Raw genomic sequence first — 23,610 nt, 5'->3', positions numbered from 1 at the left:
TGTGATTTAACTCACCAACGCACAGAATTCTGGATAATAAGCCCTAATCAAGCAGCCAGACATCATCTCTATCTCTTTCAGTGACTCAAATACTGTTGTTTGTGGTGCACACATGGCTATGATGTCATCTGTCCTCGTTTTTGCTCAGCATTTGCATGGGCTTGTGGGAAGAGGAGCGGTCGCACTTGGTGATACCAAGCGCTCACGGCTAAGCTATTGTGGCTTCTCGCTGTTCTTCTGTGACTTTTTTGTGTGTGTTGTTTTATAAAGGAACACCATTCAGGCTGCAATTGTCATTCAAAAGCAGTCAAAGCTAGTCTTGGTTTGAGTGTACTTCAAATCAAGAGGAGTATAGTTTTATGCTCATTTTAGTTTAGTGGGAAAGATGTAGCATTTTGCTAAACCTGTGCATAACAAGGTGAAAAATCATAGCAGCTTATCAAAACAATATGTTTCTGTTTACTTGTAAATTTAAACATCAGTGTTTATGTGCACAATGTCAGTATTTTGCTTCTTATCTAATACAAATGCACGTTTTCTCGCAAAACCAGAAGTTTGTTTTCATAAAGTGTTTGTGTTTATACAAAAACGTATGTGTTATGTCAGTATTTCCGCTTAATCGTCTGCGAAGAGATAAAAGAAACCTATGGTTCGTAACTAAACGTCAGTAAAGTATAATCAATATGCCCGATGTCAGTATTTTTACTATGTAGACAAGATTGTGAGCCTTCTGATTGGCCTCCGATGAGAAATGAACGCTAAAGTTTGTTAGCTTGAACAAAACGTCAGCGTTTAGTGTTATTGATGTGTTTAATGTCAGTATTGTCGCTTTGTCTGTTCGGCTTTTAAAGGTTGTATCAGCGATTTCTAGCCTGAAACATAAAGTGTCAAATTCAGCTGACCTTTCATCACGATCCGCTCGCTGCCTGCCCCATAAATTGTCTGTGAAAAAAACGCGTCTCTCTGGTCAGCCTAGGGTCCGAGATATGCCAAAAAAACAATCGGCACTACCAACCTTTCCACAGATAAACAAACAGTGTTCCAACCAATCAGCGTCAGGGGTTTGGTGTTGTGTACTTTCGCTCCACCTCCCTCACATCCCTGCACCAGTAGGAAAGTCCACAACACCAAACCCCTGACACTGATTGGTTGGAACACTGTTTGTTTATGTGTGGAAAGGTTGGTAGTGCCGATTGTTTTTTTGGCATATCTCCGACCCTAGGCTGACCAGAGAGACGCGGTTTTTTCACAGACAATTTATGGGGCAGGCAGCGAGCGGATCGTGAAGAAAGGTCAGCTGAAATTGACACTTTATGTTTTAGGCTAGAAATCGCTGATACAACCTTTAAGAGAAACATGGGTTTACTAGCATCCTTAAAGGGACAGTTCACTCAAAAGTAAATATTCTGTCATTTATTACTCACTCTCATGTCGTTCCAAACCAGTAAGACCTTCAATCATCTTTGGAACACAAATTAAGATATTTTTGATGAAGTCCAAGAGCTTTCTGACCCTATTTTACCATTGTTCTTACTACTTTTCTAGGCCTTGACTGCGGTAATTCCGTTGCTGTCTATGCAGGGTCAGAAAGCTCTCAGATTTCATCAGAAATATCTTAATTTGTGTTACGAAGATGAACAAAGGTCTTACGGGTTTGGAACGACATGAGGGTGAGTAATTAATAACCAAATTTTTAGGTGAACTAGCTCTTTAAACATCAGTGTTTATAGTATCAAAGTTCGTAAAAACAGTATTTTCATCTTACATTTAGCTAGCTTGTTTATTTAAACACTTTAGTGTTTATTTTTAACCAGTAGTTTACTGTCAGTATTTTTTTTCCCATTATCCACAAAGCTGGACCATTTCTCAAAGAAATTTAAATTTCTTGCATCACGATTTTTATAGTTCAAATTCTTGATATCAGTATTTTCATCTCAAATGTTAATAGTTTGTTCATTTGAACAAAAAAGTGTTTATTATTTAACCAGTGTGTCCATTGTCAGTATTTTAATCTAGCTGTTCACAAAATTGGACCGTTTCAGGTCGTTTCCTAACAGAAATGTACACTTTCTTGCATCTTTGTTCGCTTAAACATTATTGTTTTTAGTATAATCAAAGTCGACAGTATTAGAATTTACAACGGATGATTCTGCAGCAGTTTCAACTACAAGAAACTTCAGGGCTCTATGCTTACTTTTCTTTTGAGGAGCACCTTCTAATCAGTAATCAAAAAAAATATTTAACTCCTTAAATTTAGTTTTTACTATTGTAATAGCATTTTTGGCAACTTTATTAAAAGTTTGTCATCTTTAATGGACATTTTTTTTTTTTATTATATTATTAAGCTTTTTAAAATTTCTAATTAAAACAACAGGATAAGAATAAGTTACCAATCAATTGAAATCAGTATTAACAAAATTAATTTGTACTACAGAGGTGGCCCCCGAAGAACACAAAAGTGGCTTGTAGTTGTATTTTCATGTTTAGTGAGGCTCAGAGGTGGCATGCGTCCAATCAAATTCGTAAGTTCATGCTGAGATTAATGTTTTAAATATCACATTTTGAATCCGGAAATATTAAACGATTTAAATAACTGAAAAGATGCTTTAAAAATGAAACTAAATCTGCCAGTAGGTGGCAGTAAGTCTGATTTAAGTACTAAAACATATCATTCAATTTGTTTGAACGACTGATTCTTTCATGAATGAGAAGTGAGTCGTTATGAGTATTAAGTCGTTGAAAGGAAGTGAGTCATTATGAATAGGGAATTGAATCATTGACTCACTAGATTCCTTTAAAAACATACGTTCATTCATAAACATTACACCGCTGTGTTTGAACGAAGATGCGCAGCGGCTCAGTTGTAACTTGTTTCAGACTATTTTTGATGACGAAATAGAGCAAAATCAGGCAATAGTGTTATAGTCAGACAATGTAAGTCACTTATATTAACTTGTTTATTTAACTGTTGTATTAAAGGAGTAGTTCATTTTCAGAACAAAAATGTACAGATAATGTAGTCACCCCCTTGTCATCCAAGATGTTCATGTCTGTCTTTCTTTAGTCGGAAGGAAATAGTTTTTTGAGGAAAACATTTCAAGATTTCTCTCCATATAATGGACTTCTATGGTGCCCCCGAGTTTGAACTTCCGAAATGCAGCTTCAAAGGGCTCTAAACGATCACAGCCGAGGAAAGAAGGGTCTTATCTACGTTTTTAGAAAATAACCAATCTTTTCACTAAATAAGACCCTTCTTCCTCAGCTGTGATCGTTTAGAACCATTTGAAGCTGCATTTTGGAAGTTCAAACTTGGGGGCACCATAGAAGTCTATTATATGGAGAGAAATCCAGAATTTTTTTCCTCAAAAATCACCATTTCTTTTCGACTGAAGAAAGAAAGACATGAACATCTTGGATGACAAGGGGCTAAGTAAACAATCTGTTACATTTTGTTCTGAAATTGAACTACTCCTTTAAATCAATATCTCATTTACAAACTCCCTTAAAAATCATTAAAAGCTGTCACTCATCTTAGTTCATCGCGATCTCACTAAGTTCCATTATAATCAATGAAGCTCTCTACATTGCACAATGAATCTCTTATTTACACTCTCTCTACGCTTTGTTTTATAAAAGGATTCGTCAGATATGTCCAAGATACGTCTTTAGATATGATACATAAAGTTGCACAAACACGTAGAAGCTCCCCTCAGCTTACAGGAGTAGTTCACTTTCAGAACAAAAATGTACAGATAATGTAGTCACCCCCTTGTTATCCAAGATGTTCATGTCTTTCTTTCTTCAGTCGTAAGGAAATTATGTTTTTTGAGGAAAACATTTCAGGATTTCTCTCCATATAATGGACTTCTATGGTGCCCCTGAGTTTGAACTTCCAAAATGAGTTTAAATGCAGCTTCAAAGGGCTCTAAACGATCCCAACCGAGGAAGAAGGATCTTATCTAGCGAAACGAACGGTTATTTTCTAAAACATTTACAATTTATATACTTTTTAATCTCTACACAGAGTACACACAGAGCTAGACCAGACGAGCATTTTGAGGTTAAAAAGTATAAATTGTAATTTTTTCTTTTTTTTTTTTTTTTAGAAAATAACCAATTGTTTTGCTAGATAAGACCCTTCTTTCCTCAGCTGTGATCGTTTAGAACCATTTGAAGCTGCATTATAGAACGTCAAACTCGGGGGCACCATAGAAGTCCATTATATGGAGAGAAATCCTGAAAAATTTTCCTCAAAAAACAATTTCCTTATGAAAGAAAGAAAGACATGAACATCTTGGATGACAAGGGGGTGAGTACATTATGTGTAGTTTTTTGTTTTGAAAGTAAACTACTCCTTTAAACACAAATATGCTGATAGGGTCAGTCACACATGGTGCTCCTGAGTTGCACTTTAGAGCCCTGAACCTAAGTTTCGATAACAACGCTCACTCGAACAAAACTTCAAAATTTTATTAGAAACAAAACTTTCTCAAGTGCTTTTGTTGGTGGCTTTCTTGCTTGCTTCAATCTTCAAACATCTCATCCATGTATCTGACACTTTATAATCTAGCTCTGGTTCTCACCGCTCCCTTATCAGTCATCAGGTCATATTTCAAGAAGTGTGGGAAGCTTGTATTGACACATCTGCCGTGTGGTCACACATCCACAAGAACGTGGAACAAGTATAATCATCTTGTTTTTATCTCAACCAATGTCTTTACAGCTCACTTAAACCTCCGTGTGTTGGAAATCACACTGAAGGTTTAGTAAACTTGTTTACTAGAGGAGAATTGAAGTCAAAACTATTCAGATGTTTCGCTTCGATAAGTCGATTAGGGGCGATCGTTTGACGTGGGAAGTGCCAGTATCACTACTCAGCTCTCAGGCTGTCGTTTTCCTCCGCATGGGATCACTGTGCGCTCCATACTGCAAATCCGCTTGATCCTAGAGCCAAAATGTTTGACGTAGCTTCATCTTCATCCGCCCTGCCTCCTGTCCTTAGTATCGCTGTGCATGACTTGGGTGCAATAGACCTGCTAAACCATCTCTGATTTGTTACATGACCAAAAACGTCCTAGAAGACTGATTTTACGAAATACACTACAAAAAAAATAGCAGACTTTTTGTACTTTTTTGTATTTAACAATTTATTTAAAACAAACTATAATTAAGTTTAAGTTGTAGTTGATGCATGTGATATTACAAAATGTAAAAAGGTTGGTTTAGCAATGCTCTCATTCACCTGTAGTCAACTTAGTGTGCATGTTATGTTGCATATATATATTACGCCTATATATCACTGTACACGATTTGAAGCTCTCAATTGAAAAAAGCTTTGTAATGTCTTTTCCTTCTGTCATTATCTTGCTGCACGAAATCAATGCATGTTCATTCTCCTGTCCATGACATCATTGGCTATTAACGACCAATTAAAAAGGTCCACCATGAGTCATCAGTGGTAGTGGTCTGTTGGTGTCCAATCAGCATCTGTGTGCGTGCGTGTGCAGTTCGGTGGATGGTTGCGTGGTAGTTTGGTGTAAATCTCTTTTGTGTTTTTTTGTAATCCATTCCTCTCTTGCAGGAACCGAGCGAATTAAGGTAAGATCTGTCTGAAAATGTGGTGACTCTTTCTTGTCTTTTGCCATTTTGCAGTCACAAATGAAGGTCACTGAACAATTAGACAGAAATGTTCATGCATGCTTTGACAAGTTTTGCGTTTGTACATGTGCAAGATCAAACTTTACACTTTTAACCCTTGTGCTGTGGTGAAAATAGTTTAATTTGGTGTTCCCATTCTAAAATGGCCGACCTTTTAGAAACTGCTTGAACATTTTGTATTATTCTCTATGATCACCAAATATTGGAGTCTTTCCTTCGTCTTGTTTCTTTCAATTAGCACAGGTTTTGTATTTCTTACTGTAGTCTCAGACGTCACGGCTTGTTTGATACTTATAGCACACAAAATTGGAAATACTTAGAGTTTCGAAGTCGTCATCAGGTTGAATTATACAGGACTCCCTTGAAAACTGAGAATTTCTAAAACGCTGCAGACCCCGTGTTATTTTAAAACTCTGAGGTTTCATACGGTTGTGTAGTGTGAATGCAGATTGTTTCTGAAATGCGGTGAAAAACGCCCGTGTAGACGAGGCCTGAGGAGGTTTTTTCATTTAAAATGCATAACTTTTTCTATGGTTATGCCTGTGTTTACACTGCTTGTGTTTTCAACCCTCAAGATTGATCATTTTGATGTTAGATAATCAGATTTGATCATTTGATGTTGATTATTTATGCAGTGTTTACTCCCCCCCCCAAAAAAAGTATAAGCTTAGATGAACGATGTCTGAGATCAATGGGATTCAAAAAGAAATACAAAACCTGTGCTAATTGAAAGAAAACAAATTGGTAAGAAGATTAAATCCAATATCTAGTAGTACTTTAGCATAACAAGAAATTTATATGCAATTTTTTTTATAGGCCGGTCATTTTTGATAACAAAAAAATCACAAAACACAAAAATGATCTATTTCTATATGTGATAACATTAACTAGCATTTTTTTGGAAAAAAGAAAATCCTCTGCCGAGTCAAAATAACTAGAACACAACATAAGGGTTAAATTGATTTCATTAAATGTTTAATCCCTTGTGAGCAGATATTGAGAAAATTGATTTTAGTGTAGTTAGGAGCACTGATCAGATTCGCAAATAGCAATGTGCCTGAGTATTGAATCTGTGTTCGAAAAGTCACTGAAAATGTATAACATCTTCTATGAAGCCACTAAAGGGACATGGTTAGCCGCTTGCTAGCGATAGCCTGTTACATTACAGTACATACAATTTTATTATCGATTTGCTTGTATTTACGAGATTATTGATTATAATCGATTTATCGTGGTTAATTGCATCGAAATTAAAGGTTTTGTTTACATAATGTGTGTATACTATGCATATTTAGTGGTTTGCGTATATTTCTGAGACAATTGAGAGAGAAAGCATTGAAATTAGTGCTGTCAATCGCTTCCAAAATCAAGTTTTTGTTTACAAAATTTGTGTGTACTGTGTGTATATGTATATATATATATAGAGAGAGAGAGAGAGAGAGAGAGAGAGAGAGAGAGAGAGATTAATCAGTATATTTGCTGCGATTAATCGATTTCACAGCACTAATTAAATCGATTCATCGATTTGACAGCACTAATAGAAATATATTTTCTCGATTGATAGCAATTAAGCAAATAATCAGTATATTAACCAAGATTAATTGAAATATATTTTCTAGATTTATATCGATTAAGACCAGTTAATAGTGGTTAAATGATTATTCAGTATATTTATTACGATTCATCAATTTGACAACACTAATTGAAATATATTTTCTCTATTAATAGCAATTAAACAGTATATTTACCGTGATTAATCGATTTGACTGCACTAATTGGAATAAAAAAACTCAAACAATACTGATTAATTGACTAATCAGTATATTTACTGCAATGAATCGATTTGACAACACTAACTGAAGTATAATCTCTCTATTAATAGCGATTAAGCAGTTTATCAGTATATTTCCTGCAATTAATCGATTTCACAGCACTAATTTGAATATATTTTCTCGATTAATATCGATTAAGACCAGTTAATAGTGATTAAATGATTATTCAGTATATTTATTGCAATTAATCGATTTGGCAGTACTAATTGAAATATATTTTCTCGATTAAGACCAGTTAATAGCGATTAAATTATTATTCAGTATATTTATAGCGATTCATCGATTTTACAGCACAAATTGAAATATATTATCTCAATTGATAGCAATTAAGCAAATAATCAGTATATTAACCAAGATTAAACGACTTGACAGCACTAACTGAAACCTGTTTTCTCAAATATTAGCGATTAATCTGTATATTTACTGTGATTAATCAATTTGACAGCACTTAATGAAATATGTTTTCTCGATTAATAGCAATTCGGCGATTAATCAGTATATTTACTGTGATTAATCGATGTGACAGCAGTAATTGAATTATATTTTCTCGATTAATTGCAATTAATCTATTTGACAGCACTAATTGAAATATATTTTCTTGCGTAATAACGATTAATCACTATACTTACTGCAATTAGTAGATTTGGCAGCACTAATTGAAATATATTTTCTCTATTAATCGTGATTATTCAGTATATTTACCGTGATTAATCGAAATAAATTGGCTAATTGAAATTTTAAAAAATCAAACAATATCGATTTAGCGACTAATCAGTATATTTACTGCGATGAATCTATTTGACAGCACTAATAGAAATATATTCTATTAATAGCGATTAAGCGATTAAATAAGTATATTTCCTGCGATTAATCGATTTCACAGCACTAACTTTAATATATTTTCTTGATTAATAATGATCGATCAGTATGTTTACTGTGATTAATAGTTTTGACAGCACTAATTGAAATATATTCTCTCGATTAATAGCAATCGGTCAGTATATTTACTGCGATTAATCGATTTGACAGTATTGTACAGAAATGTATTTTCCTCGATTAATAGTGAGTAATCAGTGTGTTTACTGTTCAGCGATCAGCTTAGCGATTAATCGATTAAATAAGTATATTTCCTGCGATTAATCGATTTCGCAGCACTAACTTTAATATATTTTCTTGATTAATAATGATCGATCAGTATGTTTACTGTGATTAATAGTTTTGACAGCAATCATTTGAATATATTTTCTTGATTATTAGCAATTAATCAGTATATTTACTGTGATTAATCGATTTGACAGCACTAATTTGAATATTTTCTCAGTTAATAGCAATCAATCAGTATATTTACTGCGATTAATCGATTTGACAGCAATCATTTGAATATATTTTCTCGGTTAATAGCGATCAATCATTATATTTACTGCGATTAATCGATTTGACAGCAATCATTTGAATATATTTTCTCGGTTAATAGCTATCAATCAGTATATTTACTGCGATTAATCGATTTCTCAGCACTACTTTGAATATATTTTCTCGGTTAATAGCGATCAATCAGTATATTTACTGCGATTAATCGATTTCTCAGCACTACTTTGAATATATTTTCTCGGTTAATAGCGATCAATCAGTATATTTACTGCGATTAATCTATTTCACAGCAATACTTTGAATATATTTTCTCGGTTAATAGCGATCAATCAGTATATTTACTGTGATTAATCGATTGGACAGCATTAATTTAAATATATTTTCCTAGATTAATAGCAATTAATCAGCATATTTACTGCGATTAATCTAATTGAAATACACATTTTCTCCTCTCATCTTGTATTTATTCATTTTAGTTGTTCCGTAGTACACGTAATTTCCTTTTCGAATACAGTATTTGGATTTGGGCACATCCCTATTCGCAAAAATGAAAGTTTCCAATGATCTTCCATTGTTTGGTAAAAACAGATGCTCACATTAGTTGATTCAACGTCAAATGGATTGGTGCCGCAAGAGGCACAAAAAATGACACTTAATGTTTTGTGATCACTTCCCAGTGTTACAATTGAAACTTTTTTGGTAAAATGTGTCATAAAAAGAGTTATTATTTGTGTAGCTGTGTTTATGTATGCTAATAAGTGTCTATCATTTGATTTAAAAATAGTAAACACATTTTAAAGCACTGTACTGATCAGTTCAGACCACAGCTTGACCACAATGATTCACACCATTGTGCAATCCCCAATTTGGGACCAATGGCTCTTAACGTGGCGTGTTCCTGTTTTTCCGGCCCAGTTTGGGAATGAAGCCCAGCAGATGGAGTGGGCGAAGCGGGAAAGCGAGAGAGCGGAACGGGAGCGGCTGAAGAGACTCCGGCAGCAGGAGCAGGAAGACCTGGAACTGGCCATCGCTCTCAGCAAGGCCGAGATGTCCAACGCCTGACCGCCTTCCCCTCAGATCCACCCTTCTGTACACTACAGCGACGATTGTGTGCGTGCGTGATGGACCAAGATAAAATACATGCAAGACCGTTAAACCTCTGTCCCTTTGTGTTCATGTGCAGGAGGGCGGCCTGTGGTTTGTGATTCAGCTAATTCACTCGACATGCACTGCATTAACCTCTCAGATGGAGTATATAGTTTATTTAAAGTGTATTTGTGTGTGTGTAAATGTGCATCAACAGAGCCATGGACATTTGAAGACCATTATCGGTCTCTGCAGATCATTATCTCCACTGTTTGGGAAAAAAAGGGACTGAGAAACCGCTAAGAAAGTTGCGTTTGGATCCCAGGTAGGGTCGAAGCAGAAACTTGAATTACTGACGCTACACTCCCTCCTTTCGAGCCCTCGAGCAAGGCACTTAATTCCAGGTTTCTTCTTGAATTTAATTGCTGTAAGCGTACTGTAAGTCGATTTGGATAAAGAGCATCTGCTAAATAATAACTTTTACTGGCTCCGGCTGTAGTCAGTATGGTACACACTGGAATTACAGCAGCGCCTGCAGACTAAACGTCTGTGAGGAGCTCTTGACGTGACGTAAAGCTGAGCAAACGATAGTGGGATTCTGGAAGAGTCGTTTGAGAGAGCTGTTTGATTCAAAAGTTTTTTTGTTTTTTTTTCTTCAGAGTACTGTTCAGAGAAGAAGGTTCAGCAAAGCTTCTACAATTGCACTGATGTTTTTCTATTATGAATTTTTTTCCCCCATGTTAAAAGGTTTAGCTGGTTGACACCAGTGCAGGACTCAGCAGTAAGGATTTTTTTTGGCTGGCCCCAAGTATTTGCTAGAAATATTTTCTTCAAAACATTTTCTGTTATATTCGTTCTACCTATCGTTTGCTCTGTGTTCTATCTGTTGTTCATTTGTTCTATCGTGGGTTTGTTCCTTCTTTCGCTCTGCCATTTGTTTTTTACTTTTTTCCCGTTTATTCTTCTTTTTATTGTTTGTTTTATCGTTTGTATCTATCTGTGGTTTGTTTGTTCATTCTTTCATTTTATGTATCGTTTTTTTATTTTTCAATCTGTCGTTTGTTTTTTTCATTGTTTATTAGTTTGTTCATTCTTTCATTCTATCATTTATTTTTATAGTTCGTCTTGTTACTTGTTCTTTTTGTTTGTTTTAACGTTTGTATCTAATTGACTGTTTATCAATCTATCATTCATTCGTTAATTTTTTTAGTTTTATTTATCATTTATTTTTTGTTCTAATTGTTTGTTCTTTTGTTTATAATTTCTCTTAGCCTGTTGTTTGTTCATTCTTTTGTTCTTTCATTTATTTTTATTTTTCATATTGTTTTCTTTTTGTTTTATCGCTTGTATCTATCTATCGATCATTTGTTTGTTTGTTCATTCTATTGTTTTATCTATTGTTTATTTTAATTTTTCGTTCTATCATTTGTTATTTTTATTGTTCTATCATTCATTTGTATCTATTTATATCCATCTTTGTTTGTTTGCTTGCTTATCTATCTGTCTATCCATCTATCGTTCGTTCATTTGTTCATTTTTTTAGTTTTATTTATTGTTTGTTTATTTTTTGTTCTGTTGTTTTCCTTTTGGTTTTATCTATCATCTTTCTATCGATCATTTGTTCGTTTGTTCATTTTTTTGTTTGATCTATCTATCTATCTATCTATCTATCTATCTATCTATCTATCTATCTATCTATCTATCTATCTATCTATCTATCTATCTATCTATCTATCTATCTATCTATCTATCTATCTATCTATCTATCTATCTATCTATCTATCGTTTGTTTAATCTGTCAGTCATTCTGTCAATCGTTCTCTGTCGACTGATGTACAAGATCAACAAATCTTGTCAAATCTATTGAGCCAACCTTATTGTTGAGTTCTGCACTGTGGTATAAAATTTGCTTGCATAAACGAAAACAACCGCCTCCATGAGAGAATTTTTTTTTCTACTATTTAGATTTTCTTCGTCTTTAATTTATTAGTACTTTTGTATCTGCGTAATCCTTGGACCTGAACCCTTCAATTGTGCTAGACAGTAAAAACACTCTTGTTTGAATAGACCCGGATGGAACGTATAACACTTTTTTTGTTATTTCGCATTGTAGCGAACATCTGTGGAACAGATTAAAATGTCTTAAAATGTTAAACAGAGTTTGGATTACGAAATACCAGTTGGTCGCTGAAAGCACAATCAATTTATCCTAAATAAATTAACGCGGCAAAGTGAACTTCAGGCGCAGTAGAAAAACGCTTTTTAAAAACAGGCAATTGCTCTTGTCGCTTATTGTAAGCTTAAATCTAATTTTTAGACTTGACTTGAACGTTTTGGTGACGGTACATCCTGGCACGTGTCAAACCTGTGTTTTTGAACGATTTAATTATCGTACTACATAACAATACGCAACTTTTTAATGCACCGTCTGCCGTTTTCTGGTACTATTAATATTTTTATCCACACTGTAAAACGTTTTCACACGTAACGATTCAACTTAAAAAAAACTAAGTTCAGCAGCTGCCTTAAAATTTTAAGTTGAATCAGCTTAAAACTACAAGTCATGTTAACTTATTACAATAAAAATGAGTTGATTTAACTTGTGAGCTGAAATGACTTAAGTTGATTTAACTTAAAATTTTAAGGCAGCTGCTAAACTTAAGTTTTTAAGGTGAAAACTGTTTACAGTGCATGATCTGTATTCACATATCCATCGGATCATTGGAATTGCTGTTCATTACAGTAAAATCGTCCTACCTAATGATTGATGCTCATGTCCGAATGTTTTAGAAACAAATGCTGTGTAATGTTAAGACGAACAACTGTGACATATCCCAGTACACTGCTAATTTTCAGCTACATCATCTTTCTGACACTTTTTTTTTTTTTTTAGTTTGTTCCTCTTTTTGTTTTTTTTTAATTTCCAATCAGCTTGTGTTGTTTTGACCGCGAATAGCTGCTCGACACTTCTTGGTCATGTTAGTGTCACACTAAACAGTGTTACTTTGTCTTATTTAAAATATGTCAAATGTATTAGATGGAGCCTAGCTCACACTGAAACTCAACACGGACCATTTTATGGGATTCCAGCGCTACACTAATCTTCAGTCAGTCAAGCATTTTAATAAAACTGATCGTCTTCAGGACTGGAATCGAAAGCTGTTGTGTCTTAGACACAGATAACGACAGTTTCTGGCCTTTGAAGGGTTTTATGTTGTAATGTAGGCCGGGAGTAGGCTTATTTTGTTGGTCTTGGCTTTTATTGCCTTTTACTGTTACAAAAAAAAAAACAAATCCCTACAAACGGAACAAATGTTTTATTAGCACTCCTGTTATGCTGTATTTGTCCTCTATACCTCCATTGTGCAATAGTTTATTGTATATTTTATGTTGTAATACCTGTAAATTCATTTCATGTTTTCATATCCATAAAATTATTATCCATATTTTGTCTTTTTTTATTAATCAAAGTGTTTTTTTAGTTACTGTTATAATTTTGCATATACGTCCTGTAAAACTCAAGCTGAATGCATTCCTTTTTGGCCTGCCTTTAACCCTCGCCTGTGTAGATAAGACAGATATTAACCCGATAGAGAAATGCATAAGAGTATACATAAACCATGTATATTATGTGTTATATTTGTCCTATGAAACTGTGTAAACTGCACATGTGTAACTCGAAACATTTTAAGGATTTCAGACTGCATTGATAGTGATTTAGTGATGCTTGGATTCCTTTTGGAAATGTTCATGCTCCGTATGTTGTCCCTTGAGTTCACAGAATAAACGAAAGATAACATTTCAGACGCACGTATACGTCACTTCTATTCGATTCGCATGTGTTTGCCAAGAAAAGAAAACTTTCAAGCGGTGGAATAGCTAACACAGCAACCCCAAAGTGCATTTGGACACTTACAAATGTGTGAATGTCACTGCAGTAGATCAAACCTATTGACAGCCTGTTTCCACCACTGAATTTATAGCAGCTTTTTATCTCACAATTCTGACTTTTTTCCCGGAATTGTGATACAAACTCGCAGTTCTGACCTTTTTTCGCAGAATTGCTTGACAAACTCACAATTGCGAGAAGAAAACGTAGAAATAAAGTTAGATTTTGTGATATAAACTGACGATCGCGGAAAAAAATCTGATTATAATTATAATTCTGACTTTATATCTCACAATTCTGTGAAAAAAAAAAAAAAAAATCTGAGATTTAAACTCACAATTAAAGGAGTAGTTCACTTTCAGAACAAAAATGTACCGATAATGTACTCACCCCCTTGTCATCCAAGATGTTCATGTCTTTCTTTCTTCAGCCGTAAAGAAATTATGCTTTTGAGGAAAACATTTCAGGATTTCTCTCCATATAATGGACTTCTATGGTGCCCCCGAGTTTGAACTTTCAAAATGCAGCTTCAAAGGGCTCTAAATGATCCCAGCCGAGGAAGAAGGGTCTTATCTATCGAAACGATTGCTTATTTACAATTTATATACTGTTTAATCTCTAAACAAAGTACACACAGAGCTACACAAGACGAGCATTTGTGGTTAAAAAGTATATAAATTGTAATTTTCTTTAGAAAATAACCAACCGTTTTGCTAGATAAAACCCTTCTTTCTTCAGCTGTGATCGTTTAGAGTCCTTTGAAGCTGCATTTTGGAAGTTCAAACTCTGGGGCACCATAGAAGTCCATTATATGGAGAGAAATCCTGAAATGTTTTCCTCAAAAAAAACATAATTTGCTTACGACTGAAGAAAGACATGAACATCTTGGATGACAAGGGGGTGACTACATTATCTGTACATTTTTGTTCTGAAAGTGAACTACTCCTGTAAGGATTCACTCATTTTCTCAAAGCATCGATTACAAAGCCCGACGAGGCATATGCGTTCATTTTGAAACATGGATTTTGGAATCGTTTATTGTTGATTTGAGCTGACTAAGCATATCAAGAATTTAGGAGAAGTATTTAAATAATCCTGTGAATACACTTTAAGAATGCAGAATCGAATCGTTAATCGAATCGCATCAAATTTTATTGTGAATCGTTCTGAAGTTGCAAAAATCTTGAAACGAATCGAAACCCTCTTAATCATGAGTCAAATCAATTCGCTGTTTACCCATAGATTCACTGTGAGATAGGGCTGGGTAAAAAATATCGATTCTCCGATTTTAATTGATCTTCAGTTTAACGCAATGATATCGATTCGGGAAATCCCCGAATCGATTCTTAATGCACGTGCTTCACGTAAGAGGATATGAATATTCACCTCTCGTCCTCAAGGTGTCACTAGTGTTCCTGCTGAGAGAGTTTTCTAATCACAGCGCAAAGGAGCTGCCTTTTAGATCAGATCAGAACATGTTGATCAGCTGCTTTTTTTGCAGAAAAATCTGGTGATCAAAAATGATCAGGCTGTAGTTAAGAACTGTTAGTTTTATGGACAGTTAGAATGTTTTGTATCCGCAGACAAGGGCTTTATAATGGGCCTGTTTTGAACGTTTTGAATTTAGAAAAATGTTTTATTTCTTAAACATGTTTGAAGTTCTTAATAGATTTCACTGTTGCACATTTACAGTCTTTTTATTTGTTTTTACAGTAATGTGCATTTTGCAGTTTGTTTACATGGTGTACAATGGATGCACATATTTATGACTTCTTGTTACAGTGTTCATTTAACATAAAAGTTGTTTAAAATAAACAACTGTGTGCACCCTATTATTAATGTAGATGTGTATTTCAGTAATAAACTTAAGTAGGAGAGTTTCAATTACCAGCATTTATATCAAAATATAGATCCCATGTCTGCAAAACTAACATTTTAAATTAAATATTGATAGCTAATCGATATCGAATCGAATCGAATCGAAATCGAAATTGAATCGAATCGAAACCATAAAAATAAGAATCGAATCGAATTGCCAAATTGGTCACAATACCCAGCCCTACTGTGAGATATAAATTCAGAATTGTGTGACATAAACTCGCAATTGTTAGAAACAAACTCTGAATTCCAAGATTTAAACTCGTAATTCTGAGAAATAAAGTTAGAATTGCGAGATATAAACTCACAATGCTGACTTTTTCTCTCAGAATTGCAACTTTATATTTCGCAGTTGTGACTTTTTTTGCAATTGCCAGTTAAGTTATAAGTTATATCTTGCAATTCTGACTGTATTACTCGCAAATGCGAATTAAGTAATATCTCATAAGTTATATATCGCAATTCTGACTTTATAAACTCGCAATTGTGAGAATATATCTCAGTTTTAAGGCAAAATGTAAACTTGCAGTTGTGAGAAAAATGGTCAGAATTGTGAGCTTATATCTTGCAATCCTAGCTTTATTTCTCTGAAATTGTGTGACAAACTCGCAATTGCAAGAAAAAACTCAGAATTTCGAGATATGAATTCGCAATTGTGAGATATACTCAAAATTGCAAGTTATAAAATTAGAATTGCGAGATATAAACTCGTAGTTGGGACATTTTTTCTCAGAATTGTGCGACAAACTTAAAGTAGAATTCCTAGATTTAAACTAAAAAAAATTTTCCGCAAAATTGTGAGACATAAACTCGCAGTTCGGACATTTTTTTTCCTCAGAATTGCAACTTTATATCTTGCAGTTGTGACTTTTTTCACAGTTGCGAGTAGAGTCATATCTCGCAAATCGGACTTTATAATTGTAATTATAAAAAATGTAAACTCGCAATTGTGAGAAAAAAGGTCAAAATTGTGAGTTTATATCTTGCAATTTTAACTTTATTTCTCAGAATTGTGAAACAGACCTGCAGTTCTGACTGCGAGGAAAAAACACAATTCACAATTCTGAGAAATAAAGTTAGAATTGTGAGACATAAACACAATTCTCTGAATTCTGAGATTTAATCTCATAAGTTATATCTTGAAACTCTGACTTTATAATTGCAAGTTTATATCTCAGTTCTAAGAAAAAATTTAAACTCGGAATTGTGAGAATAAAAGATCAGAATTTATAGATCAGAGTTTATATCTCGTTTCTCAGAATTGCTCGACAAACTCGCAATTCTGAGATGTAAAATTGCAATTATGAGAAATAAATTTAGATATAAACTCTCAATTGCGAGTTATAAAATCAGAATTGCGAGAGATAAACTCGCAGTTCTGACCTTTTTTTCTGAGAATTGTGTGACGAACTCGCAATTGCAAGAAAATAATTTGAACTCTCAGTTATGCTAAAGTCAGAATTGTGAGAGATAAAGTCATAATTCTGAGAAATAAAGTTAGAATTGTGAGATATAAACTCACAATCCTGACTTTTTTCTCAGAATTGTGACTTTATATTTTGCAATTGTGAGGTTTTTTTTTGCAATTATGATTTTATAACTCACAATTGCATGTTCACATCTCACAATTCAAAGAAAAAAGAAGTCAGAATTGTGTGATAACACAATTATCTTATTTTAATTTTTATTCAGTGGCAGAAACAGCTTTCATACAAACCAAACGGCTTTATTTTGTAAAAAAAAAAAAAAAAGAGAGAGATTTAAAAACATATTTTCCTAAAGGTTTTGTCTGTTTTTATTTTGGTTTGCTTTGATTTTGTCTTTTATTTTGGTCTGTGTTTGGTTTTGTTGTTTAATTGGGTCAATTAAAAGCTGTATTTGTTTTTAGTATATTTAATTTTTTCTTCTTTTTTCAGCTGTATTTGTTAGTTAGTCTACGAAGTAAATTTGCATACTCATCTTAATATAATTGAAACAAAACATGTCTATAGTTTAATCTAACGAGCTGTGTGTACTTGAGAGAAACTGACTTCACGCATCAACCAAAATGTCCGACAAGTTTGGTACTTTATGTCAGTATGATTCATACAAATTACATGACCTAAATGTCCAAAAGCTGGTTTGGATCACTGTATTTTGCGCTTATATTGTGTTTTGTTGTCTCAGTAGGCCTAAGGTGCAAGAAGTAAGCCAAGTTCTTGTATAATACTGCATTAAATTGCTTTATCATAGCTACTAAAATCAGAAATCCAATCTGAACGCAAGAGAACTGAGTCATTCTTGTATAACTTTGTAAATTTCCAGAGGGCTTTCTTATGAGCTCAGTTTAACGTTGTGAAAACTGTATCCTGAAACACAAGAGAACCTGAGCGCGGGGAATGTTTAACCGTAACAGGAAATTCCGAGATCGGTATTTACTTAGTTTGTGTGCTAGTGAACTTCGTGAATCAAAACTGTGGAAACGGGCCAAAAAGCCTTCCAGAATTGGATGTTTATACCACATACTTTGCTTCTTTTCTAATACACAGTGTTTTTTGTAAACGCTTGAAGTGTGTATGAAACATAAAACACAACCCTGGTGAATATCTCAACACTTTCCTTACATACGCAGGCTACATAAAGGCTGCTTGTCAAGTGAGACGATCCAGGTGTGCTAATAATGCACTATTGTGTTTTACCAGAGCAAGGTGAGTATGTTAAATGCGACACACATGTACATGTTGAAGGTCTGGATGGGGTCATTAGCGTCACGCTGGTAACAAGATCCTCGGTGTGTGCTCACTTGGTTGATTGGATTCGAGGGGACCCTTTCACGGACTTGAGCGTATTGACAGCTGGCCGGGAAAACTTGGCGCGTTCCCGCGGCGAGAATTGCTCGGAACGGGTATTGATTCAAATCAGCGTGTTGACTAATCGGACCTCGATCTGCTCGTGAACAACTCCAGACGTGAGCGACCCGAGCTGGATTTTGTGTATTTAATCAGCTGGGCCTGAGCCGGGAAACATGGGCTCTCCACCGAGTAAATGCTGCCCTGGGGATGTTGCGGTGCACTGACGGACACTCTTCTGTGCTCCACCAGGACCGTCAGCAGAGGTATGCTGGGAAATGTAAGCCAGATGGCCACTTTCCATTATGTTGTCACACAAATGTGGTTTTCCATCAGCCGGTGGGATTATCGTTTTTCAGCCTTTGTTTTGTCGGTGCTTCGGAGGAACTGACATGTGATGTTTTCTGCTTCCCAAAGCAGGGATTTGCCTGGATTCTGATGGGTTTTCCCAAGCTGGCGCAAATGATAATAAACATCACGTCCTGACGTTGTGCTCCATGGGAAGTATCACTCTGAAAGGTTTGGACAAGTCACCAGTATCTTCAGTTGAGGACATTCCCGTCCAAGTCCAGCAGGTGGCAAACTCTTCCCATGACATTCCCAAGCTTCCTAAACGTTTGCAAACTTGGTCCACTAAATAGTCCTTGAGTTGTTTTCCCATGATAGTGTTAATTTGTTGAATAAAGAAGGGTTTTTATTTAGAAAAACATCTTTTGTTTCTTCAGGTGCGTCAAGAACGATTAATTGGGGAAGACGTCAATTGGATTTGGACTTGGTATCTCCGGTTAGTGGGTGAACGGACACTTTTTTGGAAGAGAATTCAGGGCTAAGGTAGTTTATAGATTATATGTGACCCTGAACCACAAAACTAGTCATGAGGGTCAATTTCTTTAAGCTTTCCATTGATGTATAGCTTGTTAGGATCCAACTAATCCAAATATTGAGAAAATCACCTTAAAGTTGTTCAACCGAAGTCTTGGCAGTGCATGTTACTCATCAAAAAATACGTTTTGATATATTTACAGTTGGAAATGTACACAATATCTTCACTGAACATTTCATTAAGGGTTATTTTGACCCATACAATGTATTTTTGCCTATTGCTACAAATATACCTGTGCTACTTAAGACTGGGTTTGTGATCAAGGGTCACATATTTTAAAAAGTTTTGCTGACGGTATGAGGAATACCCTCAAGACAATATCATAGCACGCTTCCAAGAACGTAAAAGAGTCTTGATTTTATCTTTCTGTATGAAATCTGAGGAGCCTTCTGGCTCAAAGCCAGGCGATTAACATAATCCTAAATACATCATTGGTGTCATTATCAGTTTCTCAATGTAGGCTAAAACCATTGCCTAGGTGAATAGTGTCAAGCCTCTGCCATCTCAAGGGATGTAACTTTTGCAGTGGATGGAGGATTAGGGAATAGTTGTAAGTTAAAACGGCACATGTTCGCCTGGCCGATTTATCAACTATACAGCAAGTCCGAAAAGTGATCTGAGACCAACTTGAAAGTGATATGAAAATGTTTTTCTTACTTCACAGAGTAAGCCATCCATTGACACAGTTTTAGTTCCTCATTTCCTCAAAATAGGCCATGCGTTGAATACCTCTCAAACAAGTAAACGGTGTAATATTTCCATACCACTGAAAGGTCTAAGAGTATTATCATACAATACCAAGATGAGCTTTGTTTTCTGGACTAGTCTGGATGGGATTGCTTTTGCATGACCTGAATACGCCAATTGGGTGCACCTCGTTAGGACACGGATGTGTAAAAGCTGTTTTTAAGTTAAACCTGCAAATCTAAGATTTACTTTGAGACACTGGTGCTACACAATCTTCAGTTCTTGATATATCTGTTTATCTGCTTGACTTTACACCGCCCGTAAAGTTTAAAATTCTCACCCCAACTGTAAAAAGAAATTCAAAGCAGATCCTTCACCCTCTTAGATATCCCACATCTTCCGTTGTTTTTCCAAAGCCGCTCGCTCTTCAGCTGTGGTGTAGCCCTCTGCCCAGACATGGCTATATTCAGTCTCAACAATTATGTAAATGTAATGTTTGTATTTATAGGTCTAGCCACAGCTCTCTGGCATGGCAATATCTAGCATCTACCCCCAGGCAATACCACCAAGATCTTGTCTGAAGGATTCAGAGTGATTGTTATGCTAACATGGAGAACACATCGACAAACACAAATGTTTATATCTCAATTAAGTTTAATATGTACAGTAGGTACAATATTTACAGTGCATAAATTATGTACATAAAACGTTTGGTCCAGAACAACTCACATAGCCCTTGTCATGTCATCCGAACATGGGACAGTCTGCATTTCACGTTAACATCATACAAATTGTACGAATACGTTAGAAAAATAAGAAACAAAACCATAAGACCCTGATTTAAAAAACCGCTTATATCGATAAATGCACAAAATTACTTCAAAAACATTCATTTAACGCCCTTTTGTTAACTTTTTAAGGCAGTTTTGAAAGAGGAAAACATTGTCTTAAAGCTTATTTAGTTTCTCGGAACAATAGCATACGTTTTTGAAAAATGCCAATTTATTTATGGCACTGGTGAGATGTATACATGTATTAGAAAAAGGCACTGTCGTGATGTCCAAAGCACATCATGTTGACTTAAACACATTTTACTGTCTGATTCCAGTTCCGTCTTGAGGTTTTAGGTCCAGCCTAAGTTGAGTTGAACTTTTTGGCATTTGTAAAGCTTTATGATTTTATATAAAATCTGTAATAAAATGAATTGTAGAACCAGCTACGATGCAAAAGTCAAGTCAGTTGACTGCGTCAAACTTTAAATAGAAGGGGTACAGACAAAATGCTTGCTGTGAACATCTGAGATGTTCATGGTTCAGTGCGTTTAGTCCAAATATTCAGAGTCCTTGTCGTTCCTACATATGGCGTTTCATGTGCAGGGCGAGATGGTCGGAACGGGAGAAGGCGCGCTCGCACAGGTGGCACTGGAAGGGCCTATGTCCGGTGTGCTTGCGGAAGTGACGGGTCAGTTCGTCGGAACGGGCGAACTTCCATCCGCAACCTTCCCAGCTGCAATGGTAAGGCTTTTCGCCTAAACAAAGAGAAGACCAAAATCACCATACGTTAATGTTTATCCCACATTGAAGCAGATATAGCTGCAGTAGTGTAGATTTTAAAATATTTACCTGTATGGGTTCTGTGATGCGCCTTCAAGTGAGAACTTTTCGTGTAGGTTTTGCCACATCCAGAAAAAGTGCAAGTGTGGGTCGCCGTCCGCTTCCTCGGCCAGGTGCGGCGTCCCCTCTTTGGTTTGGTGTCCATCTCCAGAGGAGATGAGGGTGGTGTGAGAAGTACTCTTTGGTTGGCGCTGGGCATCCCGAGCGCGTCGTCGCACACGCTGAAGTGATGCGCATTTGGGTATTGCAGCTGCATCTGCGGAGGTGCAGCGTGGGGAAACCCCGTGTTGCCCTGGTAGCTCTGTGTGAATGTCATCGCGTGGCACATCTGCGACTGACAGTCTGTGTTGATGAGCTCCGCGGGGCTCTGCGGCGGGGTCATGCTCCCTGCTCCCTGGGGCGAGTTGGCCAGTCTTGGCTGCTCGTAAGACCTCATGCAAGCACCGTTACCCTCCTGTTTGACTTTGGGAACCATTCCTCGTACAGGTCCGTAACTGTCCATGCAGGGCTCCACTTTGATACACTCCGAAATGTCCTGACTTGGGAAGGCAGACCTGACTAGGAATCTTCCCTGGATGTTGTTTGGGAGAGAGGGCTGGCAGTAGGTGTCAACGTCGGACTGCAGGAGCTCTGCCATGAGGCTGGTGGTGTACGGTGGAGGTGACGGGTTGATCTCAGGCACTGGGTACGTGGTGGGATTGTACATGTTTCTGGATTCTTGCATTCTGTAGTCGCCGAGCCCGAGCTGATCAGAACCCACAGTGTTGGCCAGAATAAACTCCAGATCCAGATACTTGTCGAGATCTTCGTCATCTGTTGCTCTGAGGCTGTCCATGTTTGAGATGTCAGCTGCGCAGCTGAGATGCATGGACCTGTCCAGTTCATCTTTCCACCTCTGCAATGAAACGGATTGATTTGAGTTCGTTTTATACATTTTCAACGCAGTTGAAGTTCTTTGCAGGAGTTAAATAATCTTTTAGTGCACCTATTAAACTTGTTAACCGACTCAAAGACACTTAAAACAAATCACTAACGCTTTTTAACACAATAATTACTTTCTCTGGATGTTCTGTAAGCGATAAATCAATTGTTGTTATGGATAAGTCCTCAAGCGAACGCAGTTTATTTACATTTAGCGCACTCACTAAACGTTAGTAACCTTTGAAGTTTGCTAAATGGTTTAAACGCGTTGGAAATGTGTATATATTCACGTGTATCTAACTGCATAAGCTTTATCATAATGTGAAATAAAAGCAAAATACTCACGTTTTCCCAGCATTTCTCCTTCTGTGCCGAAAATGTGGAAATCGACGGTAAAATCGTCCCGCTCAAAGCCATTTCCAGTTGTCCCAGTGAAATAAAAAACCTTTAAAATCGGGGACCTGTTGAAATCCCTCCAAGAAACTTGTGTTGTAGTGCACTACAACTCGTTTCTGCTTTTACAATCTATGTTTCACACTCATGCAGCAAGTATGAGTGGTGGAAGACCTTAAGATCTTATAAATATCACGGCAGTAGAAGCTGGACCAATTGTACGAAGCGGAGGAAATACGCACTATCCGTCCCTAATTTTAGCCCCGGTATATAGCTGCTGCTCTCCGGCGTGTGCGCCTTTCGTCTTGGTTGCAGAGAGCACACGGGCTCTTCTTTAAATCACCGGAGTCATCCACGCCCCCTCAGTAAAAACGAGTTAAACGAGTACAACATGATGCGAGAGAGCCCTCCTCTCTCTCTCCTGCCTTTGAGGAGAAAAAAAGAACAGAATGGGAGAAAAATACACATCATTAACACGTTGTTTAAAGATGAAAACTGTCGATACCAATTGAGCCCTCAAGACGCGTATAACAAAGGGGATTATTGTATCGGGCATTATTGCATTTTAATA

General features: G+C 36.1%; 2 protein-coding genes across 2 annotated transcripts in view; one reads left to right on the top strand and one right to left on the bottom strand.

Moving 5' to 3' along the window:
• The window catches only part of LOC141338404 (epidermal growth factor receptor substrate 15-like 1), a 46,060-nt gene extending 35,075 nt beyond the window's left edge, over positions 1–10,985 (top strand). Inside the window, exons 25-26 of the mRNA XM_073843941.1 lie at positions 5,582–5,598; positions 9,777–10,985. Coding sequence (XP_073700042.1) covers positions 5,582–5,598; positions 9,777–9,923 — 164 coding nt within the window. The 3' untranslated portion in view covers positions 9,924–10,985. The remainder of the gene's footprint in view (positions 1–5,581; positions 5,599–9,776) is intronic.
• A 9,763-nt stretch (positions 10,986–20,748) lies between these two features.
• LOC141338614 (Krueppel-like factor 2) lies at positions 20,749–23,333 on the bottom strand. Its single transcript, XM_073844214.1, has 3 exons — positions 22,992–23,333; positions 21,735–22,620; positions 20,749–21,640 (listed from the first exon to the last, which is right to left on the bottom strand). Exons 1-3 carry the CDS (start codon positions 23,061–23,063, stop codon positions 21,465–21,467), a joined length of 1,134 nt encoding a protein of 377 aa, XP_073700315.1. The 5' UTR covers positions 23,064–23,333; the 3' UTR covers positions 20,749–21,464.
• Positions 23,334–23,610: the final 277 nt, after the last annotated feature.

Source organism: Garra rufa, chromosome 7, assembly GCF_049309525.1.
Source record: "Garra rufa chromosome 7, GarRuf1.0, whole genome shotgun sequence".
NCBI lineage: Eukaryota > Metazoa > Chordata > Actinopteri > Cypriniformes > Cyprinidae > Garra > Garra rufa.
This window is presented reverse-complemented; position numbering and strand designations above follow the sequence as displayed.